Raw genomic sequence first — 27,980 nt, forward strand, 5'->3', positions numbered from 1 at the left:
CACCGCGTAATTCACCTCTGAAAAGACACACGGAATTTCGCAGCGAGACACAGTTTTCTAGACAAAATTTCAGTACGTGGGGCATCCCCTGTTCAAAAGGAGAAAAAACGGGGGAAAATCAGATTTTAGAAGCTGCTCCTACAAGACGTCAACTCGAGAACAGCCACTTATTAATCAGTAGAAAATTTGGTTCTCCGTACATGATTTTCTAGTTAAATGCCATAACCCCAGGTTGAAATTCAATTCAAGAAACCAGTCAACATTCACTACTGAGAAAATCTATCAATACATGAGAGAAAGAAAATCACTTTGTACGGGGTTGGGCATTGCATTGTTATTCAAAGGGATATACGTGAAATGGATGGACTGGGCAAGTGCTCTTCCAGCATAGCAATCTGGCCCAGTAATCCACGAGTTCATAGTATGTCTGGTCATCTCGGCTCCTAGCAGATTCTCACAGCTTTGAAATAGCATAGTCCAAGGCATCCACAACAAAATCTGCATATCGTTAAGAAACCGGTGAATGAAATGACATTCTTTCCTCAGAAGAATTCGACAAAGAATCAACTTTAAGGTAGCACGGAAAGAACAAAACCTGCGTCATCTTTGGTGAAACACATCGGTGGCTTGATCCTAAAAACATTTCCGTGCAATCCTCCTTTGCCAACTAAAACACCAAGCTCTTCACAATTCAAAAGCAAGTAGGTGGTTAGCATGTTTAGAAGACATTCTGGGGAACGCTTTACATCTATAAAACAAGTATTTGGGTTGGCCAGAGTATTTTGGCACCTCTGAGTTTTTCAAATAAAACTGCAGTTTCGGCCTTTGCAGGTGTCTTTTCTTTTCGGTCAGTAACAAGTTCTATCCCCACCATCAAACCTCTTCCCCTCACATCTCCAATGACTGCCGCAAAATATAATAATTATTAGAATATACAACCATATAATTTCAGCAAAATGAGAAACAATCGCATGACAGCACATAAAAAGCAGATGCAAACTGACTCTCAGAGAGCAGGCCATGAGCCCATGACTAGGCCCCAGCAACTAAGGGCCCTCGGACCGAAGTTTATGCCTCTATTCAACCAAGCATACAAACGAAAAAGTAGAATCCAAAACAATGAAAGAAATATTTCGGGGATGTTAAATTTTAAGATTACATACTTTCATGTCGATGCATAAGAGACCTCAAACGCTCAAGCAAGTGAGAACCAACAACATCACAATGAGATAGACGCTTTTCCTTATCGAGAACCTGAAGCACTGCAAGTCCACCAGCAGAACATACAGGGTTCCCACCAAAAGTATTAAATTGAATCTTTTGGGCCATCACGCTTGCAATTTCTGGAGTTGTAACTACGGCTCCTAATGGCAAGCCGTTGCCAATACCCTGATACGTGTTACCATGAGATACAATAGTGAGTGGGCAAGATATGGAAGGCACACAAGGCATTTCGCCAAAATCAATTTAATGAAAAAATAGCATAAAGAGAACATAAAAAGAATTTCCAAAATAATAAAATGAAAAACATTAAATTATGATAAATAATATGAATAATTAATATGATGACAAATAAATGATGTTGCAATTCAAGTGCAGGATTGAAGTGTCCGGATTTTCAGGAACTAGCAAATAATGAGATGATGGTCTAGACCTTTGCCATGGTAACAATATCAGGAATGACACCCTGCGTCTCAAATCCCCAATAATGACTTCCTGTTCGTCCAAATCCAGTCTGCACTTCATCAGCAATGCAGACACCACCTGCCTTGTGGATAATGTCATATACTAGTTTTAAGTACCCAGGAGCCAGTTCAACTGCTCCTCCAACTCCCTATATGTCGTGGATAAAATGTAAATAGGAAAACCAGACCAAGAGGACCCTTGAATATAAATTTGAGCACTAGATGCGGCAAATCATATGAACCTGTATTGTCTCAGCTATAAACCCAGCAACATTTCCTGAAGTGCCATAGTCAATGTGATCCTGTACTTCTTTAGCATAAGAACTAGCATCTGAGCCAAAGACTCCACGATATGGATCTGGGTTCATAACGTGATGAATTTCACCCTTAAAATGTCAAAAATTGTTATAAGAATAACTGGCATACCACCTCTTTAATATAAAAATGAATACTGCATTCACAATGGTACATTTTCAACTAAACTAGCACGCAATGCTCGTAAATTTCTTTGCACTGCTGGTCTGGTTTCCCTTAGAAACCAAATAGACAAACAGAAAAAATAAATTCAAGCCTAATCATTTTGACAACCATGCTGTAACCTTGGTTCCTGAACTAGACAGGGTAAACTTCACGACCACAGAAAAGTAAAAAAGGAAAAAATAACTAAAATAAAATTGTACTGCCGTGGTTAGCGGTATTTCCATGCAGTTGGTAGTTCAGAATTAACATTGACAGTGCCATGTAAAATTAATCAACCATTAAAGATCATGTGAACTATTAGATAGACATACCTCTGGTATTGGATATTTCCACGTGTTCAGAGCAGTCAGCCCAATTGTGCTAGAACTGCCTCCATGATATGCATTCCTCAAAGAAATCATACCAAGATTACCAGTGTATAAACGGGCCATCAACATTGCTAATTCATTTGCTTCTGAACCAGAATTCACAAAATAAACAACCTGAAATTCAAATTTCCTTACTTGACAATTATGCTTAACATTTCAAAATTATGAAGAAAACTAAATATATTGGACATAGTTTCACCAATCAGTGCCTTAGCAGAAAGACTCCTTTCCATCCCCTGATTTCATTCATTAAAATCTAACTAGATGCTATGGATAAATGAAGCAAAACAATGAAGTGGAAAAATTGTTGCTAGTTCAAAAGCATACTTATATTGGACTATTGGGCGAGTATTAGAGACCTTTCGAAAAGGTTAGGCATTATAAAATCATACTCAAGTCAGAATTTGTAATTAAACACAACTAATGGAGAGAAGGTTGACCTTAAGGTTTCCAGGCATTTTTGATGCCAATGCCTCAGCAAAATCAGCTATTGCATGGTGTAGATATATAGTGGTAGCATGCTGCAGAAGTTTGCTCTGCTCCATGATAGCATTCAAAACTTCCGGATGGCAATGCCCACAAGAAACCGTAACTATTCCAGCAAAAGCATCAAGATAACGCCTGCCACTCTCATCAAATAGATATTGCATTTTGCCTTCCACTATGTTGAGCTGTTAGTACAATAAAAGTTTGAATTAGATATCCAGCGCTTATGGAAAAACAAGGAAAGAAGTATCACTACATGTGCAAAGTTCACACATTATACACTTGATATGTGGAGGGACCTGGACCATCCATAGCTTAATAATCAGTGACAAGATATAATAACAGTTCTGGTCATGATGAACCGCACAATGCTAAGTGGGAGGAAATCATATTCGGGTCAGGAGATCAGATCCCGTCAAAACCAAGAAAGGTTAAGGGGTGTTAGAAGCAGAACAGATCATTGCAGAAACGGCATTCACAGAAATTTTTTCAAAGAAATGCATTGAATGGCGAAAAGCTACTGTGAACTTGCACGAGTAAAGCGTATGCAAGGACATCAGACCAGATATTGACATTGCTCAATGTATCAGTTCGTTTTGATTGTCCCTCTGAAACCCAATGCTAACATATAAAAGAAAACAGAGAGCAAAACCCCTCGCTCAACCCAAAAAAGAATAAAGTAAATGTTTAGCTGGAATGAGTTAAACTTCTCCGCTTTAATCCATTCATTGCATGGTTGCGCCCAAATTTTAAGAACTTCCTGAACATGTCCAGATTCATCTGCGGTTTCATCAGTCATCAATTAAAAGTTATCAGATTAGCATTTTACTTATTCAACGCATCGACTTTCATCTATAGAATGCTCTCGATCGGATAAATTTGAGAAGAGATATCTAAACAAACGACGTCCGGTTAAAATCAAGAACAATAGCTCTGTAAGTGAAAAACTGATACAGACGAAACGAAGATTACCACTATTGATACGCATACGGATCAGAAAATAATGAGGGAACAAGATCCCAGGCCAGCGAAATGCATACACACACAAATGCAGAGCAGAACAGAAAGGATAACACTTTTGATTGCTCGTTATTGCATTTTTCAGCATAAGCAGGAAATGTTAAAAAAAAAAAAAAAGTAGACAGGGTCTGATTTGTTCCGGAGACTTACAGGTTTCTGATAGTAGTGGAATAAGGAAGGACCGAGGAACTTCTTGCGTTTGGCGAAAACTTCGTCGGCCAATGGGCCTTTGTACGGCTGAGGCTGGTAATCAAATGGTGGAAGCTGAGGCAAGAGAGCATCATGGGTGGCAGTGGCGGAAGTAGTGAAAGGAGAAGAAGCTGTGGAGAAAGCACCGCAGGCAGAAAGGTCAAACCTGGACTTGCATTTTGCGATGGCTCGCTTCAGTAGCCTTTGCAGAGCCATGGCCCTACCGATCAGATTCCTGGATCAGCGATTCTGGGAGAGGACAGAAGAGAATTTCTGGACATTACTTGGTAGTGATCATGAATGGTAGTATGAGAAACAACTGATTGAGCGGTCATTATATTCCAGCAATAAAAAATTATGAAGAAGATTTGTCACCAAAAAAAAAAAAATTATGAAGAAGATTCCGTAAGTGGCCCTGGATCGAGCTATCGGATACTTCGAATGTTATTTTCTCTTCGCTCAATAAACGCGGTTTTTTTTTTGGGAAAATTAAAGGGGGACCAGGTGAAATGATACGAGTATTTATTAAAAAAATCTTAAGAACCTTAATTATTTAAAAGCATCAGATATTAAAATATAAACTTAAAGTGACTGAAATTATCCCTATTCACCCCACCACCCTTATATTTTCTCACCACTTCTTATAATTGTCATATCATTTAGTAGAATAATTACAATTTATTTGTTTAATTTAAAGTAATTTAAATTTCAAACTCAGACAGTGATTCTAATTAATTAAATTAGTAGCCAACACTAGTTAATTTATTCTTTATTATTTTTAATTAATAATTTTGTGAGTTTTCTAAAAAATGAGGAGGGCAGTAAAATTCTACCATTCACAGAAAAAAAAATTATTCCATATTTTTGCTTATCCATTTTATACTATTGCTTTATTTGAATACGTTGAATCCTCTTACTTAATAAAATTAAAAGTTTAAAATAAAGAGTGACATAAGAAATTCATTGTATCAATGAATATTTGTCATAATAAAAGTAGTTATAATAGTTTAAGTAAGAAAATTCAAGTTTGAATCTACATGATATTTTTTGTTCTTATTAATTATGGATAAGTTAAATATTATTTATTACTATGTCAATTTTTTAATTTTTAATTCAACTATATGATTTTGATCCCCTCATTACTCAAGAAGCCCAAAATAGGAGTTTCATTTTTTTTGAAAAATGATGGACGAATAAATTAATTAGTGTTATTTATTAATTGAATTTAATTTAACTAGTTAGAATTGTTTCTTAACTTGTAATTTCAGTTAGGTTGAATTAATTTGAATAAACTTCAATTATTTTATTAAAAAATTTACAGAATGTGGTGAGAGATAGTATATGGGATTTTGTTAAGGACAAATTGGTAATTTTAAATTTATATTTTAGTATTTGGTCCTTTCAAATAAATACAATTTTTAAGATCTTTCCCTATAAATATTATGGCCACTAGGTCTCTCTTCCTAATTTTCCTTTCTTTTTTCTTTGGGGTTTGCTTGAGAATGAAGTATTAGGTGCATTGTCTATTAAGAAAAAAATTACGTATAGATTTAGCCATGCAATCAGCAATAAATTCGGCCACGACCCTGGTAATATATTAGAACTAAATTACTTGATACTCTTCGACAGAAAAAAAAGAATCTTATATTTAGGACAAAAATCAATTTAATAATTATGTCATATATTAAAAATCGAATGAGTATTTGATACTCTTTCGATGGTTGGGCATAAAAAAAGATATAGTGCTAGAAATAGTTGAACACAGGTTTAATGTGGCACGGAATCTAAAACATTAAGACGTGTTAATGGCAAAAGTATGATTTCTTAAAATTTTCAGAGTTTACATTAATTGAACAAATTATATATGCAAATGTTTCTCTCATATATAGTATATCAACTATCATCAACTATATTCTTAAAAACTTATAATACTCAATTTGTTTGAAAATGGGTTAGGTATGATATTATTGGATGTAAATATATTTAATTAATGAGACTTAAATAACATATTAATTGAAATTTGAATATATTGAATTAAATGGAAAACATTATAAATAAATAAAATTTCAATTGGAGACTCGAATAAAAAAATTATTAATTAATTTTGATTTTGAATAATATTTTAATTAGGATTTGAATATATTGTATTAAATGTGGAACATCATAATTAAATAATATGTGAATTGAAGGCTTAAATAGAAAAATAAATAAATAAATTTAAAATTTTATCTGTTCCTCTTAAATTCTGCATCTCTAATTCAAATTTTATTTGAATGGATAAAAAAATCATACTCCTATAAAAAGTAAATTTTGAACTGTAATAGATAATATAATTTATTAGAATTTTAAACTTAATCAAATATGCTAATCTGTACATTGGACGGGGGAGAAATTTCTAGTTGTCCATTAAAAAGGAGTCGTGCACCTGTGCGTATATAATGAGACACAATAAAGATCATGCTTTAAGCAAATGATGATCTACTAGTATTTAATGACAATACTTGGGGAATCCTCCCCACCAACTCTGGGCAACATTGCGACAAATATCAATGATTTACGTGGTGGATAAGCATGGGATTATATATATTATCTGGATGAGTTGGACCCCCCTCCGGCTCATGCATCCCGCCAAACCAATATTCTTCCATTACCATGCCTTCCTTTCTTTGAACTGTTATGCATAGCTGTTTCTCCTATTCCTTCCCTCTCAACGAACCTCTTTATGTTGTACACCTGCACTTTTTCTTTTAACATATTATCGACATCGTTTCACTCTTAACTATTTATCCATCCTTGTCTGGAATGCTTATGTCGCTACGTTCATTCCCAGCCATTCCTGATTTTCGCCATTGCATGCTCTTAGAATCCGTGTTAATCGGTGAAGGAACCTTTTACCTTAATAGGAAATCTCTAAAAAAATTTTGTCAGATAATTTTATCAATGTAGTTAGATTCTTTAATTTCTACCATTTTACGACAGTTAATCCCACAAATGAACAAGTCACAGGCCATCACTACGATTAGAGACAAACCCATTTGATCGTGCTCAGAAGTCATACGCCTTCCACTGTCATAGTCCAAGAAGCAAAGTGACGATAAGAAACTGAATCAAACACATGATAATCAACTTCTAAGGCACAAAGAACCACATTCCAAGTGAATATTGTCTTCATAGCCATTTGGCTAACATCTTCAAATTATTTAATCCGTGGGTAAAAGTTAAACCAGCGTGAAGGAAGATGCAGGAGGTCTATCTGAAGTGTGGAAGGGGAAATGAATATTTTCACGAGGATAGTAAATAGAGTCACATTTCCACAAAAAAAAAACTTGCACTGAATCTGAATTGCTTTTCTAGATACGAGGAAAGATTTGCCCCACCTTGAAACAAGGGGAAAGTGGCATGTCAATGATTCCTAGAAAGAACTTCGGAATCTTTTATTCCTAGCTCATAATGGAGCCAACAGAAAGACCATGCAAAAATTGAACAGGAATCGTTCTCAATGAATTATTCTAAAAGCCTGCAGGAAAACCACCCTTTCTTGGGTCGCTCACTGCCACTAGCTTTCCAATATCGTTACCATTTTTGTACCGCTCAGCATCTTGAACAATAAACTGGCAAATAGTCCCTCCTGCAAGGCCTTGTAGGACATGGCCCTTCTTTTGAAGGGTTGCCCTCATGTGATCAGAAAGTTCTATGTGGTCACCGCTCACCGTAGTCCAGTTCTCATAATTAACCACGTTAGGTATCAACTGATCACATCACGCATAATTAGTTTGTCGAGTAATGACTTGGTTGTAAGAAATAGTGATCATAAAGAACTACAAAATTAGGTACAAATAAGCAATCTGCAAAGGTGAAGGAGGTTTGATACACCATATCATTTGACTATTATTCATTATATGTGGCAACTATAATCAGTTTGGGCAATAGATTAAAAAAAGACGGCTTTGACAGTACCTGGTGATAAACCCTTGGAGACATTACAGAATGAAAAGGATCCATTCCTCTGACAAAATGATTCAAAAGAACTTCTGCAGTTCCAGCAATGATCATAGCTCCTCCACTGGCACCTATCACAGCTTTCAGCTTTCCATCCTGTATGGGCATCAACAGATATAAGCTCGAGTGAAATAATACAAACACCGTCACATACTACCTTAATTTATGTCAATTCTCTCTCGGTGAAGCCAAGTAGATAGTTGTCTTGGACATGAATCATCAGTTTCTTTTACAATATGGAACGTGATATGCATCTCAAATTAAGAAAATTTTTAGCAGAAAGGATACCTTAAGGACTATAGCAGGAGACATGGACGATAAAGGTCGTTTTCGTGGCACGATAAAATTGGCAGGCGCGGGTGGTGGAACACTGTTCGAAACATTTGCAGGCATGGAGAAATCATCCATCTCGTTGTTCAACACTATTCCTGTACTTGGTGAAAGCATTCCTGCTCCAAAATAAGCATTTATGGTGACAGTCATAGAAACAGCATTTCGCTCCTGATCTATGACGCATACATGACTGGTGCCATGATCTCTGACCTGATTCCACCTTTAGGAGGGGGGACCAAAAAAAAAAAAAAAAACACATCATTGTCAAGAAGAAGAAGAAGAAGCATAGTTGAGATTCCCTACTGGTTTGTATCTTTATAGGCCCTCCAAAACACAAATAAAAATATTTACAGTTCTGCATAGTCATGATTGATTGATTTTAAATGGTTTTGCAGCATGTTTGTTAAGCATCTGCCCCAAAAGCCGAGAATAATTAACTCATTTAGACTAGTATGTGCAATAAAAGACACAGTATGTTGAGAATTTTCATGATTAATAAGAGCATCTAAAGCTTTATGGAGAAACATGGACAGTTCAACATCATATCTTGTAGTAAATTATCTCTCGTCAATCTCGCAGCTTACCTTCCACCATAATGACTAGGACCAAAGGTCTTATTGTCATTGATTTCTTTCTTCAACTCCTTGGCAAACTTGGGAGAAAGAATGTCTGAAAGAACTGTCGTTATATTTACAAAATCCGGATCACCAAGATTCATTCTCACAGCAAATACGTGTTTCAGAGCCTCAATTTCTCGATGGATCCCAAGGGGACCTAAAAAACCAGAAGGGACTTCATATTGAGCTAGAATGTTCAGCATCTGTGGCAATACATGAGATATGAGTAAAGCATTGGCAAATTATGAAATCATAATGTTCACTAGCAATGTGATAGAGCTGGAAAGTTTATCAAAACATATGAGAGGGAATCAAGGAAGACCAAGAGGGTAGAATAGCAAAATGCATTTGGCTCTGATGTTCATCCTAGGGAACCTATTGGTAAGGAAAGGTAAAAGTTAGAATAATGACGTTTTGGGGGCTGCCTAGCGGTGTAACATTTGTTGGAAGTCGTGTGTGTTAATTTTTGGGCTTCTGCGTTGGGGGAAGAGCTCATATGATCTGTTTGGAAAAATGAGTGTGGTGAGGAGAGACTGGCCTCTCGAATGTCAGTGGTGTGTATTGGTTCTGCCTCTATTTTGTGCATCTTGTTGAAGTAGGTCACTGTATTGATTGTATTGGGGAATAGGTCTTGCCCAAAATCAGTGAGAATCCTTTCGTGACACTATTCAGTTCGTTTTGACATTTAGTAGTAAAAACCTCAATATTTCCCCTCAGTTACTGTTGTAGCACAATTTTCCTATTCTGCTATTGTTTTTATTTTGACATTTAATAATGAAAACCTCAATATTTCTTCTCTTTTACTGTTGTAGTACAATTTTCCTATTCTGTCTACTGTTTATTTCAGCAAGTTATATCACAATGCAAGAAGATATACATACAAGTATCATCGGGGGGCCACCCGAGGGAGGAGGCATGCCGAGGATCTTTAGTCCAAGAACGTCTGCAGCTAATGGTTCTTTCTGTTTAGCACTGTATGTTTTCAGGTCTCTCATGCTCAAAATACCTCCAGCCTTCTTAACATCTCTGACTAAATTAAGGCCAATTGTTCCATTATAGAAGGCTTGTGGACCAGATTCGGATATTGTTCTTAACGTTTCTGCTAGCTTCTTATTGCGGCATATGTCACCTATCCGCAAGAGTTTTCCTTTTGATGTGAAAATAGCGCGAAGTCCCGGGTCATGTAATATGAATGATTCTGTTCGAACCATTTGCATGTGGAAGTACGGTGATATCTTAAACCCTTGACGAGCCAGAGCCTCTGCTGGCTGCACAAGCCTCTTCCATGGCAGCTTCCCATCTTGTTTCCACGCTTTGTAAAGGCCAGCAAGTTCTCCGGGGACTGCCACAGCGAGCGCACCTCTCTCCTTCAGAGTAGTATTGCCAGCATACATATTCTGCCAAAAAAAAAAAAAGTTACAGAAGGATCAGTCACAGTAGGATAGGATTTCTTTTAAGAATTCCTGGTTCAATTGATTATGCTACAATAAGGATCAATTCAATTTAATGACCTTTTTGACAGGCAGATTTTCCCGATGGAAAGGTGAAACCTTGGAAGCTTATGAACAAGTACGATGGCGTAGTTTGCAGAGTAAAACTTCTTTCTGGGTTTCCAAAGATGACCCGATTGTAAAATTGAAAGTGTGATTTTGTGTTAATTTTGATATTGGGTCATTTCGCAAAGAACGCGATGGGATTTAAAAGCAAACTTGAAGGCAATCAACAGAAGAAAAACAGGGAGAGCTTACCTGAGAAGCAAGGGAAGGAGCAGTTTCTCGCATGTCGAAGGCTTTGGCTTGGCCATTAGCTAACCTGAGAACCAGGAAGGCTCCACCACCGAGGCCACTCGACGCCGGACTCACAACCCCCAAACAAAGAGCGGCAGCGACGGCAGCATCAACGGCATGCCCTCCTTCACGGAGAACGTCCGACCCGATTCGCGAACATCGACGATCATCCGTCGCAACAGCGCCATGCGTCGCATCGATTACTTCCTGTCTCAGTTTTTTGTGCTCATTTGTAGAATTCAGACTCGAAGCAGAAGCCAAATTTGAAATAAGCAGGATTGTTGTGGTAAATGCAGCCCATGGCAACATAACAGCGTATGCAACTAATATATCATAAAGAAATTTAATGCTGATATGTGGACAAGCAAGACTTCCAGAGTCTACTGTTATATTCTCTTTCTTTTTGGAAACTCAACGTCGTACGTATATGAGATAGGTGGTGATTGGAAGCACTCAAAAGAGTTATTTTCAGAAATATTTTTTCATAAAACCAAGTAAATTCTTCCGAATCTTTACTTTGTATAACATAAAAATACTTTTAAAACGATAACATCAAATACTTTCACAGTAAAAATTCAGGTTTCTCAATTTAAAAAAGAATATACATTGCGTAGCTGGGGACATACCTGGGCCCGGCATAGCGTATTGAACTGAACCCAAGGGACGGTTTTCTCCGTTGCGTTTAGCTTTTTCACTGCGTCGGTGGTAGCTCTTCTTCGTCAATGAGTAGGTCGAGAGAGCTTATTCGAGGTCAGAATTTTTAATCTTTTTTTCGCTTCTTTTGACGACAAAACGCATGAGAACCGGAAAATGCGCGAGATAAAAAAGTCGACGAACTCAGCGACTTTCCTAGTGTTTTGCTAAACTCACGTTGTGGTGGAGAACGGCGCATTTTCGTCTTGCCAGTTGGCAGATGCTATGGCGGGGTGCTATAACCAAAAGCCACCTTCGTTTTTTTTTTTTTTTTTGCCAAAATTCCAAGGAGTGTTTTTTGACCGATGGAAATAGTTACGGTCGTTTGTAAACGACAAAAACAACTTCAAAGAGACAACCTGGCAAGGGTGCAAAATAAAAGCCAGCGGTGCAAATGCCTATAAGGCCAAGCTGCTGGCCAAGGTTCCCCCCCCCACCCCGGGGGCTAGAGACGAATAAAGTTTATTAATTAATCACAAAAAGAACAATGCATTACAATCACCAATAACCGGCTTGATGTAAACAATTTGGGTAAAAAAAAAAAAAAGGTAAACAAAAGTTAATATCAAGATCATGGCTCTCCCAGCAGGCTAAGCTGCGCATTGGTAAGGCTTCTCAATGAGTATGAAAGAAAAAGAATAACTTTTTGAATCCACACCATTTAATATGTTTAAGAAAAATAAGAAAATTACATTTTTTTACAATCCAATATTACACGATAATATATTTTTGAAAATATCTTAACATGCTTATTTTATTTTGAACTTTTTATTAAGCCTTTCATGGATTAAAAAAATACATTTAAATTGAAAATGATAAAAATAAAATGAATAAACTTAATGAAGATTCTTTATATTTGTTTACTTTCAAGTTCTCCAATTAAAATCTATAATAATACTTATGATTTTTAGTAATACTACATCAGATTCGGATAGGTAATTTTTTTTTTTTGGTATACGGATAGGTAATTTATATTGTAATGGTTGTTATATTGCATTACCAAATTTACCATGTATTGGTCGAAGAGACTGAAATTAAAAAACGCTGGAATCCACCCCTGTTATCTCCTTATGGTCTCATACAATATGGGCTCATATTCTTATGGGCCACCATACAAACCGAACCATGTAACTGTAACCCGCCATCGTCAACGCTTTCTTCTTGTGGGCTGTGGCCCCAATTATTTTGTAATCTGCAATTCTGCATATCGGCGCCAAGCCGCCAACGTTCGAAAACTTTTTCCTCTTGCCCTTTGCAGCGAAAGAAAAAGTGACGGAGGGAGTTGGCACTCGGTACACTCCAATCTGCAAGCTCCGAAGAACGGCAACCTTCCATCCCGACATTGATAGGCTCCGTGTTTTCACTTTCAGTGTACTAATTCTGCAACACTAATTTCACATTTCATATTACGTCATTTTCATGCTTTGTCTTAAAATTGCTCAACAATCTAGCCTTTCGAATGAGAATAGGCTCTTCTCTGGAAATAGTGAGGGATTTGTTTCTTCTATGAGACTATGGCTAAGCGAAGAGGCAAGAGAACAGTTAAAAGAACTGAACCGGTAACTGAATCCAATGGTGTCGGTACTGAAGATCCAAAGGAGCCTCAAGTTCGAACACAAGGAGCTCTGTTTATCGACATTGAACTCGAAGGTATATTCTTCGCTTTGCTTGCACTGTGTTCCCTTCTCTCCTCTGGGCACTCAATCAGGTGTAAAAGCCCAATTGAGTAGAGAGATACAGACTGTTTGTATTTTCCTAGACTTCTATTCCTATACAAAGGCGAAGCTTTATAGCTATGAATTCCTCCGTTATACTCCACCGAGATGGTGCTGTCTGGATCAGCGGACTCTTACTTCCCTATAGAAGGAGGAAAATAAACCGTTTGTTTGTTATTTTCTCTTCATGAATGAATACATTCTCTTGGTCATTTCTTGGAAATTTTCGCTCTAACTCGTAGTTTTTTTGTAAACCAGTCCAGCGACAAATTGCTGCTGTTAGGACTGTACGTGACGTGGAGATTGAACATTTACTGACTGAATTGCGTTTGCATCGGTCATACTTTAACAAGGAACTGCTCCAGAAACCCGTGCTACAATTCTTTGAAGAAAATTTCCCAGATCTTTCAGTTGTTAATGATGAAGAGAATAAGAAATTTGAGGTTAGATGGAACGATAAATACAGTAGATTGTCCATGAACTGTGCTGATCAAAGAGATGTACACGCTTCTTTTCTGCATAAGTTGTCTGTTGCTCATCCTGAGTGCTCTGCGGTAATTCCTTCTTTGGGTGGCTATGAATATTCTAGCAAAGCAGGTATTTTACTTTATCTTACGCATAAACTGACTTCCTCTTCTTTCTGGCATGGATTATAACTTTCTTCACTTAATTATTTGATTGTTCATAGGAAGAACAAGCCTTCTTGGTGCTCTGCACTTCAACGAATTTGTAAGTTTTTTTTTGCCCTGCTTTATGTTGATGCTGAAAGTAAAAGTTTATCTTTTTTTAAAAATGGGCCATTCATAATTCTTACTATAAGTGTTTACTCTTGTGCATCAGTAGGTTCTGAAGGGAGCAGATCTTAGATCGGCTTTTTATCTTAAAGAGATATATTTGTGTTTTCTGGGGAATTGGATCCCCCGGCCGCATTTGTGATCACTGATCACCCCATGATAAGAACTTTTGGATTAAAATTTGACTGCTTAGATTTTTTTTCAGGTGCTGTTTCAATTTTTTTCCCCTTTAGAGAATCATAAAAAGTACAAAACTGCATCGTGTCATGGCTGGAAAATATCCGAATGTCTCATATTTTATCTAAAAGCTAATGATGAAAAAAATTATTCATCAAGTGAAAAAAAAAAAAAATTGAGACGGGTGGCATACCCATCCTTTAAGATGGGTAGAAAGTCCGGGTCAGTCTTTAGTTATGACTCTAAATGAAATGTTTGTTGTGTCGGTTTCGCAGGAGCCATCTGAAACTCAGACTCTCACAATGCAAGATTTTCCTCATACTCCTGTGGTTTGTATCCTCTTCCCTTTATTATTTTACCGAGAAACCATATTTTCTACAGTATTTCTTTGTCATCAGGCCTCTGTTCAAACTCTTGGGAGTTGTTCATCTTTGTTGATCGTTTCTCAACGGATTTGGATTCTTGCATCATTTCTTGAAACACAGAATGTCCATGTGGTTTAGTTGAACAGATAATTTGCAGTTTTTTTTTTTTTTCAACTAATTGCGGAATGTTCGTGCATCAGGGCTGCAAGTTTTTGTCAACTTATGTTATATTACTTGTCCATTAGTCAGTCCCAAAGATGTTTTGAAAAATCTGTACTGTCAATTACTGTTGAAAATCGGTTACTCACTTACTTGGTGCGCCTTTTCCGTTTTCAGCATACGTTAGATTAAATGGTTTTGAGGGGATTGTTTTAAGGTTTGAGCGAGGAGGGATCATAAAACGCTTAGAATTCATTCTGAATTCTGATATTTTTTTTCCTTTTAAATATTTTGTAGGTGAGCAATCAAAGATTGTCTGTCGGAATGACTCCTAAAACACTTAGGCTGCCCAAACCTGGCGAGATGCTCCTCTCTCTCCATGGGTCACCCCTCGGTGTTTACAAGGAAAACAACATGGAAGCAATACATGGTATGAAAAATGTCCAAGTTATCTCTGTTTCCTGTTGTTTAAAGAATTTCTTTCCATATTGCAAATAGAGGTAGTGGGCTGTCCTTTCTATATTTCTTGAACTATAATGCATATACGTGCCTTCTCCTTCTGGACTCTGCATCTATTTATGCCCTATCAGGGCAGATGAAATACGGTTTACTGTTTTTCCCCTTCTCGTTCCGATGGTTGATACTTTTTTTTTTTGTCAGAACTGATGGGTGATACTTATTGTGATTTGCAGAGTCACAGGAAGGTTGACAGCCTGCTAAAGTTAAACGGAGAAAATCATAGTGATGGATATTTCGTGTGCTCTGCCCAAATACCATTTACTTTGAGGATTACTTTTTGTTAGGTTTTGGGGATTGGGGGGATTGAGCTTCAGAGGTTGTTTCTCAACAGACAAGAGGACCCAATGCGAAAAATCATTTGGCCTTCTAGCTCACTCAGATATTGAAATAGGTTGCAGCCGGAAGAGACAGTCCTAACTCCTACCTGGCTGAGAAGTTGTCTGACTAATGCGGTGTTCTCTTTGATGTGTGTATGGCCAGATCGCGTTCAGAATTCTGAGAACCTGAATGCAGTTCCTTGCATATCCTTTTGTGAATGAGGGCAACCAGAGTTCAGCATTGGAGCTTTGCCCCGACTCTTATCCTTGCATTTCTCTAGTCCAAATACCAGTTTATAAGTTCAGGATAATTTAATACACAACATCTGCGTTGAATACTCTATTATTATAAGTTGTGTAATATATATGAATTTTTAAATATATAACTAAATAGCGATTTGTTGTTATGGATAAATTTGCACCTGTGCCCAAAAAAAAAGGGAGATAAATTTGCGCCAATTTATATCGTAAAATTTCGTTATAAATTTTGTTAATGGACCTGTGAGTTTAATTGAACGGCGGAACCTATAAATTCAACAGCCTCAATTCAAAAAAAAATAATATAGGCACGGAGGAACTTAGCATATCAAAAGTGTCCCAACAAATCCTCTCCTTGTATATGTTGCCAATTAATTAGGGATTCGCGCGATAGACTCTGACTTTTACGTAGAATAGAAATCTATGTGGATGCTTTGTTTGTATAAACGAGAGAGGTTGGGGGGTAATTTGGGTTTTGACTATACATGTGAAAATGGAGATTTTAGTTTGATATGTGTGCATCTTAACTCGTAGGGGTTTCAGGTAAAAAAAAAACTCGTAGAGGTTAATTTGCATAGAAGCCAAGCAATCAGAAAGGCACATTTATTGAAAATATTGATAATTGATAATAAATAGAATTATTGAGCAACTGACCATAAAGGTATTAAACTCGGCATACACGAGACTGATCATTAAACTCATATAGAATGAATAATTTCCACGTCAATGACGGAGACGTACAAAAAGTAGATACTCAATGCCGATGGGGAGAGACAGGCACATGACCTGGTTTCTATAGAGAGTCGATTCGAGGGACGGCAAGCAAACAACAAAACTGAGCATCTTCTGCCGGCGCAATCATTTAATTTAACTAAATATAGTTTGGGTGGCCAGTCCATGACCCTCAGGTCATGTTTTCAGTTCATGAATTTTTATTTGAAATAAGCAAATGTGTAAATCTGGTGAGACCTGCCGAATGAAAAGTGGATTTTATTGCATAATATTTACCAAGTCCACTCTTGCTTCTCGGTACATATAAGAAGCTCCCTTTGCTTCAAGGAGACGCACAGATCTTTATTAAGCTAGCTAGCTAACAGCAAAATTATCATATCGAACCATGACTACTTGGCTTGCCATTTTTCTAGTTTCTCTTGCTTATTATCTCCTGAATGCATGGAGAAACAAGAAGGCGAAGAAACTACCTCCTGGTCCTAGAGGGCTGCCGATCTTAGGAAACCTTCACATGTTTGGGTCTCATCCTCACAGAGATCTGCACAAGCTGTCACAAAAACATGGACCTATCATGGGCCTACGATTAGGATTCGTGCCGGCCATCGTTGTGTCTTCGCCTCAAGCTGCTCAACTCTTCCTCAAAACACACGACCTCGTATTTGCCAGCAGACCACCTCACGAGGCTGCCAAGCACATCGCTTGGGATCAAAGGAACTTAACCTTCGGCGAATATGGTTCCTATTGGCGCGACATGCGTAAAATGTGCACCTTGGAATTACTCAGCAGCTCCAAAATCAATGCTTTCCGACCTATGAGAAAAGAGGAGCTCGACCTTTTAATCGAGTCTCTCAAAGAAGCAACACGCAATGAAGCTTCTGTGGATCTTAGTGCCAAGGTTGCTGCACTGAGTGCCAACATGAGTTGCAGAATGATCCTAGGAAAGAAATACATGGACGATGAGTTTGATGAGAAGGGGTTCAAGGCTGTGATGCAAGAGGGAATGCACTTAGCCGCAACGCCTAACATAGGCGATTACATTCCTTTCATCGGTGCCCTCGATCTTCAGGGCCTTACTCGTCGCATGAAGGTTGTAGCCAAAACATTTGATGACTTCTTTGAGAAAATCATAGACGAGCATATTCATCAGTCCAACAGTGAGGACAAGAAAACCAAGGATTTCGTGGATGTCATGTTGGGCTTCGTGGGGACAGAAGAATCAGAATACCGCATCGAACGCTCCAATATCAAAGCCATAATGTTGGTACGTACGTATACGTATAACACAGATAGAACACTCATTCTTCTTCCACACAACTCAAACTTTGACTAATAAATGATGATGTTATCATATAGGATATGCTGGGGGGATCAATGGACACGTCAGCGACAGCCATAGAATGGACACTGTCAGAGCTCTTGAAGAACCCAGGGGTGATGAAGAAGGTTCAGAAAGAGCTGGAAATCGTGGTGGGAATGGAGAGGGAGGTGGAGGAATCAGACTTGGAAAAACTGGAATACCTAAACATGGTTATAAAGGAAAGCTTGAGGCTTCATCCAGTGGCACCCTTGCTGGTTCCACACCAGTCAACTGAAGACTGCACCGTGGGAGAATATTTTATCCCAGGAAAATCAAGAGTGATAATAAACGCGTGGGCAATCATGCGAGACCCCAGCGCTTGGAGCGAGGCTGAAAGGTTTTGGCCAGAGAGATTCCAGGGGAGAAGCATAGATGTGAGGGGGCAGGACTTCGAGCTGATTCCATTCGGGGCGGGTCGGAGGGGTTGCCCCGGTTTGCAACTGGGTCTAACAGTGATACGCTTAGTGGTGGCTCAGCTTGTACACTGCTTTGACTGGGAGCTTCCACGTGGCATGTCGCCTTCAGATTTGGACATGACTGAAGAGTTTGGCCTCACTATGCCCAGAGCCAACAATCTAGTTGCCGTTCCCAAGAAAGATCGACTCCAACGTTGAATTAAAATGGATCACCTGGTGAATGTCTCCCTCTCCCTCTCCCTCTCTCTCTCTCTATATATATGTATGCACTTACATTTTCAATGACCAATCCAGGAAATTCCAATGTTGTCATTCATGTATATGCACTTAGCTCGTACTGTTTAATGTGATCTGGTAAGCATGTTTTATGTACGTATTGGATCAATATTCAATAGACTTCATGACTTTGTGCTCTTTGTTAAGTCTATAAATATCCTATTTAGTGATTTGGTGCAAGTCAAATATCCTTCTTCCTCTCCGTATCGCGCTTCATCGTAATAATGACTTGGTTATCAGAATATCGGCTCTCAAAACAAATATACAATAGTTTGTGGAAGTTGCGCAAAAAAATGGGAAAAATTATCCATAAATCTCAGATAAGAATAATTATAATATGAAGAAATTCTAAGAAATTCAATTTTTTTAGAAAGTTTTACAAGTTTAACTTGTAAATGACATAATTCCATTTATAAATATGGAAGTTCCACTTCTAAACATAAATTATTACGTATAAATTTTTTGAGACCTCTCTTTAATTTCTAATTTTCTTACCAGGGATACATAATTAATTTTTCGAAAAAAGTATATATTGATGCGGGGTTACAAATAATAACACGAAATTTCATTGAACCATGGAATATGTAATCATTCACTTTGCAACATTCCAATTTCCATGTCTTGATAACAACAACGACGTTATGAAAAATAGTTTTCATGCCTTCGTTTCAAATTATTAATACATAAACTAGCCAGCCAGCTAGTCCAAGGATGAAAGGAGTGATCCCAACCGAGTTGCAGTAACCTAGTCTTGAAGAGGATGATTAGGCAACCCAAGAACTGCCAATCCAATAATCCTAAGAATTCTTAGAAGCCATCCTTCTCTGTAAATCGGCTCCATACTTGAAACCAATAAAGAAGCTCCTTATAATCTCCCGTGCCGCATTTATCCTCATTGTCCTCATCGCCCACAGCGAGAAGTAGTTCTTATCCGGCTCCTCGTCCACCATCTGTCTCCAACTCAAACAAAAGGGAAAGAAAATCAATCAATCAATTACTGATCCTTTAATAGTTTCTGGTGATGATCGCATTCAATCTTTGACTCGAATCGATGAATGACCAAATTTAATACACGCACTTACGTTGCATTCATAGTTGCTAACAAAGTACAGGCACCGCCCAAAGTTCTTCAACATCAAATTGTTGTAATCGTAATGTAACCTAGAAACAACGTCGTTACTGTATAAACAAATCGATAGTACTTAATATGGTGGTGTTTGAGTTCGTCTTCCATGTATTCAGCGAATTCGTGATCACCGACTCGAGGTTGTTCAAACGTGTATACTCCTTCAAGTCTATCCAGCAACAAGGTTTCATCATGCAGCGACTTTATTGCAGGAAACAGAATAGCAAGAGCTCCGCCCAAACTATGGCCCGTCACAATGAACCTGGCTTCATCATTTGCATTCACGTGCTGCTTCAGAACATCCCTAATGGCGTAGTAGGCTTGTGGAGGGTTGTTATCGTCTCTTTGAATTTGCCTAGGCCAACCCACGACGCTTTTCTGAAGGCCTAGGGCTTTCATAAAGCCTGCGTGGATCTTTCCAACACCAGGAAGGTGGCACCATGATAAGTCAATATCAGTGTTTCATGTTATGAGTTCCATGTTGGGAAATCTCACAAGTATTGTGGGATTGATATGTTCAAGGAGCTCTCCCTTCTAATTGTTTAGTCTTTTAGGATTGAGTTCTTCTTTTAGGCTTATACTTATCATATTGGTGTTTTTGTTAAGAGTCGGTTAACCAGGAAAGGCTACCTGCAAAGGTTCTTGACCGGTAAGAAGACTAAGTGAAGTGCCGTAGAGCGTAGAGCAGAGTCACCGAGGACATCCTCTCTCTCGAGGGGATGAATCTCACAAGTATTATAAAGTTTATAAGTTCAAGAAACTCTCTCTTTAATAGGATTGGACTCTTCCTTTGGGTTTACGCTTATCACATTGCATGTGTCGACATGGAAGGGTTTGGTTCCTCTTAAGGCCACTTCATATGTCTGCTGCTCTAACATGATAAAACTCTGAGTCTTGGCTTGATGATCTGTTGATTATATATTAAGATCAGCACAAGTTATTAATGGAAATCGATTAAGATCGAGTTATGCGAAGAGATAGGCTAATGTGTGATTCAATATCTATTTAGCTCTTACGTACCATTCCAGAAGTGGCCGCATTTTACGACTTCCATCTAACGCATGCAAAAAATTTCCAAACCGAGATTAACTATACGTTAAATTAAAACTAGTAAAATAAGGAAAAGCAGAAGGAAGTGGAAGCAGAATTCCTTGACAAGTAACCTTCCGGTGATTTTTGACGAATAGTTTGAAGGTAAACGCTCTCTCTATATTCTTAACCCTCTCTCTATATAAACATCATATATATGTTGACGTATATTATGTTATTGGATGAGTAGTCTGCCTATACCAAGTTTTCTTTGACTAAGAGGATATTTTAGAAAGTAGCTATAGTTTCTTATTTTTGAAAACTTTCCTTAAATACTGTATCTTCTTGTTTTCGAAGATTTTCCTATTTTGTACTTCTTTTCTTTTCTTTTTTTTTGGGGGTAAAAAAATACGTTTTTTATTTGTGAATATTAATTAAGATTATGAGAATCTAGCCCCATCAGAAAGATTTGCGATGCAACATCAGAAACGTCTGCTTGGTTGTTTGTGGAGAATTTTCTTGTTGCAAAACTCATTGGCCCAACATTTACTCATTTAAATATGGGGTTTGTCTGCTAGGGGTGTGCTTATTTGATCGGGTGTCCATACTCCCATCTTTGCCTAAATTTTTCCAAATGATTGACTTGAAGTTATGTGGATTATGTTGGGTGTCGATACTATCTCTTCCGCTGGCAAATGCAAAAAAAAAACAAAACAAAAAAAAAAAGAAAAAAAAAAGGAAAAAAAAAAGGGAAGAAGAAGAAGAAGGAAGGAAGGAAGGAAGGAAGGAAGGAAGAAGAGTGTTGAGGTAAGCTTGGAATTTGGAAAACCTTAATATTTGAGGTAAGTTAGGAAACCCAGTCGAGTCGTTGGAGTGATGAATTAAAATTTTGAAGCCTAACATGCTCTTAACTCTTGATATATTAACAGGAATAAACAAGCACAATGCCCAATGACTTTTTCTTCATGTCTTCGCGTGGAACAAACCAGCGGATCAGCATCCCAAGTGCAAGTTGCATTCAGAAAATAAAATATGTCAATTTTTTTAAAAAAAAATTATAGTTGCGTTCATATGATCTCTGATTTATTCATTGAAATCGCCTCTGGAAGCCCATTCATTGAATCAAAAAACTTTTTTTGCTAGGCATAGAAGTAATCCTATTTGAGACATTGTCAGACACTAAATATGAATACTTTTCCTAATAAGTATTCGAACTATGGTTCGCTCAATCCCTTAGCATTGAAAAATATCAGTCCAGCAATTTTTTTAAGTTGTAAACAAGTCCACATCTTAAATTATATCTCAAAAGAATGTTTTTTTTGGGCCAGCATATTCAAAATTTGACGTAATCTAAAAAAGTTGTGAGAGGCCTAAAATTTTTGTGACCCAAGGAAAGAACTTGTTATCAATGATGATCGGACGGGAACGGCTCCGTTCTGTGAGGCGTAACTAAAAACTTTAAAGGTCCACTCAGAATTGTTCAATGAGGGAGAAAGTGAGGGGGCTAACTCCTGTAGAATCTTTCTTTTCCTGAAAACTTTGGAGCTAGTTATATGTTCACATGGGACCCATAAAATTAGTTCCAACCCCCGGTGAGCGGAAGAGGCATTGCAGAAGCGGCTAAGAAAAATCTTTCAATGCTAGAGCATGAAAATGATATCGGATAACTAAATCGAGACGAGTATAAAAATTCTGCGAGAACCCAAAAACAAAAAAAAATCTAGATATTATTTTAATAAGTACTTGCATTGAATCGTTAATGTGAGGTGAAAAAGACTAGAAGAGTAAGCACTTTTTTCCGTTCGAAAGTCGTATAGTGCCCGAGTTAATTCAAATTGAGTTTAGTGGGGCCGTATCGACATCAAGTTCTCTCAATGACAATTTTCTTCATATATAATGCTTAAAACTTCATTTAGAAATCAAGGGGTGAATCACTTGAACAAAAGTTTGACCCAAAAAAGGAAAAAAGAACCACTTGAATAAAAGAATTAACAAAAACAAACTGAATACATTTGATTTAGGAAGAGGGAGTTATCCAGAAACAACAAAGTCCAGGGGAGGGGAGGGGGGGGGGGGATTATAATAGTGTCTCAAGGATCATGTTTTCAAATCAAACTCAAAGCACTGTCAATTAATCAATTGATCGAAAGTCACTTTACAAGGAGATTGTAACAGCAGGAGAAGAAAGGAAAAGAATGTGACGATTATCCAAAATCAGATGGCTATAAACCAATTAAGGATGAGACGGACGAAATCAGAAAACAACAATGGGTCGAGGAACCAGATAAAAATACTAATTCCCAGATGCATTTACACAAAAAAAATTTCAAGCCGACATAGAACAAAGGTCGTCAAAAACTTGTCTGATATTAGGCCTCTCATTTACAGGGAGAATACACCTGAGTGATATTGCAAGCAATTCGTCCATCTCTCTGGAAGATTCTTCACCGCCTGCGATGTCTCTGTCAATACAGTCCATTACACGTCCTTCTTGCTCACAGAGCCTGACCCAATCTGTTAGATCAACAGCCCCGGATTGCCCTGATATTATGTCGCCTGCACTTTTTCTCGTTAATAATTCCATTAAGATCACACCAAGTGCATACACATCGGCCTTGAATGATGGGACTGGTTTATTAGCAGAGGCCAGTTCTGGAGCACGGTATCCAAGTGCTCCGAGATTTAGTATCTGCTCTGAAATTCCGGCAGGTGTCATAAGGCGGTGCAGACCATAGTCAGTTAGACGTGCACTGTATTCAGGGCCTGCTAATAATATATTTGTTGGTTTTAAATTTCCATGGGGAAGCCCTCGATCATGAAGGTATAAAAGACATCGGGCAACTTCAACGGCAACTCTTAATCTCTGGCCGAATGACAATGGCGAGTACCGCCGGGGTGTTGTCTCTGCAAAATTCACATTCATATGCACACAAATATTTAAACTACAAAGGGGGGGAAAAAAAAAAGGCACATACGTCCAAACTTTTAGGGATTTATTATCTATAATATAGAAAGAATTACGATAGTAACTTTGGCTTCAGCATTTCTTGGATATTCCCCTATGGAAGAGAAGGAGGATTGGAAAAAATAGGAGAAATGTGGCTTCACAAAAGGGAATTTGTAAATCGCAGAGTGATAACAGGTTAGATTTTTCAAAACATGAATCTAATCACACACAGAATGATCTAATCTTCTGCAAAGATATTACCAGGGATATTTTCATTACGGTGATCAAGAATTCATTGGCTTGTCATATGCGACATTCTATAGGATTGACCTCATCATATCAATAAACAAGATCAAATATATAAAATATCGCACCATAAGTCATTAATTGTGCAGCTTATCTCAAACTCTATATGAACACGGGACCCAAAGTCTAATTGTTTTGTAACTAGGTATGCTTATACACAATTACAATGAAATGAAGCACTCTCTTTCAAACATTTTCTTCAACTTTCGAACATGTTAGTATTACACTCTCATTTTTCTTCTCTGTTGAATATTTAGAGATTGTTGAGGACACTAGAAGTGAGCAAATATGAATATAAGAATATAGCAGAGTGTACACAGTTATATATGGCAGTGCAGACATTTCAATGAACACAGCATTGAGGGGGAGTTTAACAATTACCATAAAGATGTAAGGCCAAGCTGTCGCCAGGTATATAGTCAGCTAAAAGAAGCCTCTCTTGTTCCCGGGGCCCCCAATAGTATGCCCGCAATGGGACAATGTTAGGATGCCTCATAGAACCAATCCTTTTAACTTCTCTGGCAAATTCCTTCTTATGTTTGACCAATCCAACACGTAACCACTTTACAGTCAACATATGACCAGTGTCTAGTGTAGCTTTGTATAAAGTACCATGGCTACTTCGGCCAAGAACTTCAGCTGGAGCTCGAGATAACTCCTCTGCAGTGAATGCCAGGGAAGAATCAAGAAAGTACAACTCTCCAGCCAGGCGATCTGGTGAATACACATCCAACATAACTGGTTTTTCTTGTGTTTCTATAAAACGAGGGGAAGAAGATAATGGGGAACCAGGAGATGACTTCCTTCCAGATGATGTGGGAGGATTATCCATCAAATTTGGATTTACAGAAGCTAAACTAGCTGCTCCCGTTCCCTGAGCTAAGCCATGCTCAGTAATTTCACTTACAAACTCCGACTGTCCAGAGAGTGATCTTGAATTGGATGTCAGCAAGTGATCATTTGAAAAGCTCAATGAACTTGCTGGTGGCTGAGCATTTGGGTGGAGCTTGAAGAGGGAGGGCCGTGCAAATCCTCCTGATTTGATATCCCTTCCAGTATTTTGACCAGTGAACCCACTTCGGCCACGAAATTCTTTAAGTTGTGTTCTATGATAAGCCAAGAAAACAAAAATAATCATCACAGCAGCACCAACTGAAGCAAGAATAATGGCTATCTTGATATTTCCCTTTGAACTGTGACGTTTCCCATGACCATAAATATTATCAGGCACTGAAGCACCATTTATATACGTTGGTAAGTTCAGCTTTTGATTTCCCGGGTGAAACGATGAAGGAGGAAACCTCCTCAAATTAACTGGAACGTCACCAGATAAATCATTATTGGACACATTAAACACATTCAAGTTGGATGAAAGCTTATCAGGAATTTGTCCCTTAAATCTATTGTGAGACAAATCAAGGTGCTCCAAATTAACAAGTTTGCTCAATTCATTGGGCAGCTGTCCTGAAAAATCATTCCTGGCAAGATTCAACAGTTTGAGCCCACCCATCCTACTTATGTCAGAAGGTAAGATGCCTTTTAACGAGTTATTAGATAAATCAAGATATTCCATCGGCTGATAAGGTGTCATAATTATTAATTCACTGGCTCCTGATCTTTCAAGAGGAATTGACCCGGTAAAATGATTTCCAGAAAGATTCAGGCTTATCAATGTTGTTGAAGTAAATAAACTAACAGGAATATGGCCACTAAGTTCATTCAAACTGAAATCAACCATGGACAATTTAGAATAAGTCCCTAAATTAGGAGGCAAAGCTCCAACTAAGGAATTATTCCTGAGAGCAAGTGTGGTTAATCCCTCAAACTGATTTGTCAAATTTGGAAAGCTTCCTGACAGCCTGTTTGAACTCAGGTCAAGAACCTCAAATGTGGCTTCCCAGTTCTGCATAACAGATACATCACCATGTAACAAATTCCTGCTCATGTCCATTACAGTGCATTTTCTCAAAGATGCTGGCAAAGAGCCTGATAAACCATTTGATGAAAGATTCAAAATATTCAATGATGTCGAGTTGATTGAAGGAATTGAACCTGCACATGTTAAACATAATATATAAAACATTTGTAACAGAGCATTGACGTACACTTCATCAAAAGACTTCATGCAGACGAGCATGCGCATTTGCAGCTTTTAAAATTCTTTTCTTAATGTCTAAACTCTCGAGTAGTAAAAGGCTGGGACGGAAGTAAATGACGCTAGTATGATCTAGTTTAAGATGCTTTTCGTGAAATGAAATTAGCTTGATGGAACTCATGGAAGAGACGGAACTATATTATTCCAACTCTGCCTCGCTCAGAACAAACTAAGAAGAATAGTTAAGATCCACGCTAAGGCGACAATACATACTACGGAGAACCAGATAATACCAAAAAGAATTAAAAGCTGGCCTGTATGCTGAATTGCTTCCAAAGCCCATTGTAATATTTTTGCAAACAGGATGACAGGAAGAACAAAGAAATGAGTGAATCAGATGCCAAAAAAGAAATTGAAATTACTTACCCGTAAACCCGTTGCCGCTAAGATCCAATTCTTCTAATGACATGGAAGTTTCTAACAACTCCTCCGGTATTGACCCATATAACAGATTACTGTCAAGTCGCAAAACTCGAAGACTCGGCAATGACCCAAAGGAGGGAAGCTCTCCCCTGATCTGATTGTGACCCAAATCCAAAACTTGCAAATTACGGAACAATGCAATTGAACCACCCCCAAAGAAAGGGCCATTTAACTCGTTGTAACTCAAATTTAGAAAATGGACCGTATTCGCCAAGCCAGAAACATTCTCCGCTCCAAGTGACAGGCCCCCGTAGAACTTATTAGAGCTCAAATCAAGATGCTCCACATTTCGCAATGCGGACAATACGTCACCAATATCACCCCAAAGCTGATTCGAACGCAAATCCAGCACTCTCAGCTGCTGAAGATTATATATTCCCGGAAATCCACCCTTGAAGTTATTCTTAGACAAATTGAGGTAATTTAATGCCCAAAGATCATTAATTCGAGCTGGGATCGGCCCGTAGAACTTGTTGTCGGAAAGATCCAAATGCTGCAAAGTGGTCAGCGTCCCCAATGCCGGCGGCAGCCGCCCAGTAAAGTCATTTCCGGAGAGGCTGAGATTCCGTAGCATCTTGAGTTCCAGTAGAGTGTGCAATTTCAGCTCACCTCCCAAACTGAGCCTATCAAGGACTACGGCGGTGACGTTGCCGGTTCCCTCTTCGCAGGCCACTCCGGCCCAGGAATGAGGACAGTCGTTGAGGTCGCCGAGCGAAGACAGCTTCCATGAATCGAAAACTCTTCCAATCGGATCTCTTTCAATCCCTTTCTTGAATTCAAGTAAAGATCGTAGTTCAGCTTCCGAGGCGAAACCCGAGAAGAGCAGAGAAAGGAAACAAAGGGAGAAGACCGCAACAAAGAAGTTGGGTACGGAATTCATCGGAGTTAATGTGGAAAGCCACCTTAATGATTCATTGAGGGGAAGAGGGGGAGAGAGAAAGAGAGAAGGGGGTTTTCGAAACCCTAGAAGCTCAACATTGGAAGAGAGCTAGAGAGAGAGAACGAAGGTGAAGAGAGAGAAAGTGCAGGTAAAGCTGAGCTAGGGTTTTATATATGAAAGAGAGAGAGAAATCCGTTAAAAATGGCGGTTTGGTCAGGTGGGAGAGTGTTGGTTGGTGGGAGTGAGTAACTACAGTCTGTAAAGGACAAGTTCCTCGTCCTCTCCTTCTCTCCATTCATTCAGTCACAAACTCCCTACTCTGTTCGACTCTCTGTCTTCGTATTTGTATGAGAGAGAGAGAGAGCGACATTG

The 27,980-nt window shown here is 38.3% G+C and overlaps 5 protein-coding genes across 7 annotated transcripts; 2 read left to right on the plus strand and 3 right to left on the minus strand.

Moving 5' to 3' along the window:
• Positions 1–123: 123 nt before the first annotated feature.
• LOC114723891 (alanine--glyoxylate aminotransferase 2 homolog 1, mitochondrial) lies at positions 124–4,520 on the minus strand. The gene is made up of 9 exons (XM_028910139.1): positions 4,190–4,520; positions 2,974–3,204; positions 2,477–2,647; positions 1,928–2,071; positions 1,655–1,834; positions 1,164–1,389; positions 790–903; positions 596–682; positions 124–498 (listed from the first exon to the last, which is right to left on the minus strand). Exons 1-9 carry the CDS (start codon positions 4,442–4,444, stop codon positions 455–457), a joined length of 1,452 nt encoding a protein of 483 aa, XP_028765972.1. The 5' UTR covers positions 4,445–4,520; the 3' UTR covers positions 124–454.
• Positions 4,521–7,388: 2,868 nt separating this feature from the next.
• Positions 7,389–11,766, minus strand: LOC114723890 (glutathione hydrolase 1). Of its 2 annotated transcripts, XM_028910137.1 has the most exons (7): positions 11,591–11,766; positions 10,926–11,275; positions 10,059–10,574; positions 9,145–9,380; positions 8,516–8,780; positions 8,186–8,323; positions 7,389–7,977 (listed from the first exon to the last, which is right to left on the minus strand). In XM_028910137.1, the coding sequence occupies exons 1-7, from the start codon at positions 11,601–11,603 to the stop codon at positions 7,738–7,740; spliced, it is 1,758 nt and encodes a 585-aa protein (XP_028765970.1). In that variant the 5' UTR covers positions 11,604–11,766; the 3' UTR covers positions 7,389–7,737. The 2 variants fall into 2 exon arrangements, with proteins under 2 accessions (XP_028765970.1, XP_028765971.1); XM_028910138.1 differs by lacking the exons at positions 10,926–11,275; positions 11,591–11,766 and adding an exon at positions 10,689–10,798.
• Positions 11,767–12,944: 1,178 nt separating this feature from the next.
• Positions 12,945–16,162, plus strand: LOC114723892 (uncharacterized). Of its 2 annotated transcripts, XM_028910140.1 has the most exons (6): positions 12,945–13,307; positions 13,631–13,969; positions 14,061–14,101; positions 14,619–14,672; positions 15,165–15,297; positions 15,560–15,652. In XM_028910140.1, the coding sequence occupies exons 1-6, from the start codon at positions 13,172–13,174 to the stop codon at positions 15,574–15,576; spliced, it is 720 nt and encodes a 239-aa protein (XP_028765973.1). In that variant the 5' UTR covers positions 12,945–13,171; the 3' UTR covers positions 15,577–15,652. The 2 variants fall into 2 exon arrangements, with proteins under 2 accessions (XP_028765973.1, XP_028765974.1); XM_028910141.1 differs by lacking the exon at positions 15,165–15,297 and having other exon boundaries at positions 15,560–16,162.
• Positions 16,163–17,078: 916 nt separating this feature from the next.
• On the plus strand, positions 17,079–18,664 carry LOC114723911 (cytochrome P450 CYP736A12-like). The gene is made up of 2 exons (XM_028910163.1): positions 17,079–17,954; positions 18,047–18,664. Exons 1-2 carry the CDS (start codon positions 17,079–17,081, stop codon positions 18,662–18,664), a joined length of 1,494 nt encoding a protein of 497 aa, XP_028765996.1.
• Positions 18,665–22,997: 4,333 nt separating this feature from the next.
• Positions 22,998–27,977, minus strand: LOC114723873 (probable inactive receptor kinase At5g10020). The gene is made up of 3 exons (XM_028910109.1): positions 26,672–27,977; positions 24,532–26,202; positions 22,998–23,801 (listed from the first exon to the last, which is right to left on the minus strand). Exons 1-3 carry the CDS (start codon positions 27,606–27,608, stop codon positions 23,224–23,226), a joined length of 3,186 nt encoding a protein of 1,061 aa, XP_028765942.1. The 5' UTR covers positions 27,609–27,977; the 3' UTR covers positions 22,998–23,223.
• Between the last annotated feature and the right edge of the window lie 3 nt (positions 27,978–27,980).

The sequence above is a fragment of the Neltuma alba genome, unplaced genomic scaffold (assembly GCF_004799145.2).
Source record: "Neltuma alba isolate B1F8T4 unplaced genomic scaffold, ASM479914v2 tig00012161_pilon, whole genome shotgun sequence".
In the NCBI taxonomy this organism is placed as follows: domain Eukaryota; kingdom Viridiplantae; phylum Streptophyta; class Magnoliopsida; order Fabales; family Fabaceae; genus Neltuma; species Neltuma alba.

Coding starts and splice junctions, on each gene's coding strand:
- LOC114723890 (XM_028910137.1), bottom strand. Junction 10,575..10,925: donor CTCCTTCCCTTGCTTCTCAG/GTAAGCTCTCCC, acceptor TTTTTTTGGCAG/AATATGTATGCTGGCAATAC. Junction 9,381..10,058: donor GTGGCCCCCCGATGATACTT/GTATGTATATCT, acceptor GTATTGCCACAG/ATGCTGAACATTCTAGCTCA.
- LOC114723891 (XM_028910139.1), bottom strand. CDS start 4,444: ATGGCTCTGCAAAGGCTACTGAAGCGAGCCATCGCAAAATGCAAGTCC. Junction 1,835..1,927: donor TTATAGCTGAGACAATACAG/GTTCATATGATT, acceptor CACGACATATAG/GGAGTTGGAGGAGCAGTTGA. Junction 904..1,163: donor TCTTATGCATCGACATGAAA/GTATGTAATCTT, acceptor ATTTTGCGGCAG/TCATTGGAGATGTGAGGGGA.
- LOC114723911 (XM_028910163.1), top strand. CDS start 17,079: ATGACTACTTGGCTTGCCATTTTTCTAGTTTCTCTTGCTTATTATCTC. Junction 17,955..18,046: donor ATATCAAAGCCATAATGTTG/GTACGTACGTAT, acceptor GTTATCATATAG/GATATGCTGGGGGGATCAAT.
- LOC114723873 (XM_028910109.1), bottom strand. CDS start 27,608: ATGAATTCCGTACCCAACTTCTTTGTTGCGGTCTTCTCCCTTTGTTTC. Junction 26,203..26,671: donor TAGCGGCAACGGGTTTACGG/GTAAGTAATTTC, acceptor TAACATGTGCAG/GTTCAATTCCTTCAATCAAC. Junction 23,802..24,531: donor CTTGGCCTTACATCTTTATG/GTAATTGTTAAA, acceptor TGAATTTTGCAG/AGACAACACCCCGGCGGTAC.
- LOC114723892 (XM_028910140.1), top strand. CDS start 13,172: ATGGCTAAGCGAAGAGGCAAGAGAACAGTTAAAAGAACTGAACCGGTA. Junction 13,308..13,630: donor TATCGACATTGAACTCGAAG/GTATATTCTTCG, acceptor TTTGTAAACCAG/TCCAGCGACAAATTGCTGCT. Junction 14,102..14,618: donor CTCTGCACTTCAACGAATTT/GTAAGTTTTTTT, acceptor TCGGTTTCGCAG/GAGCCATCTGAAACTCAGAC.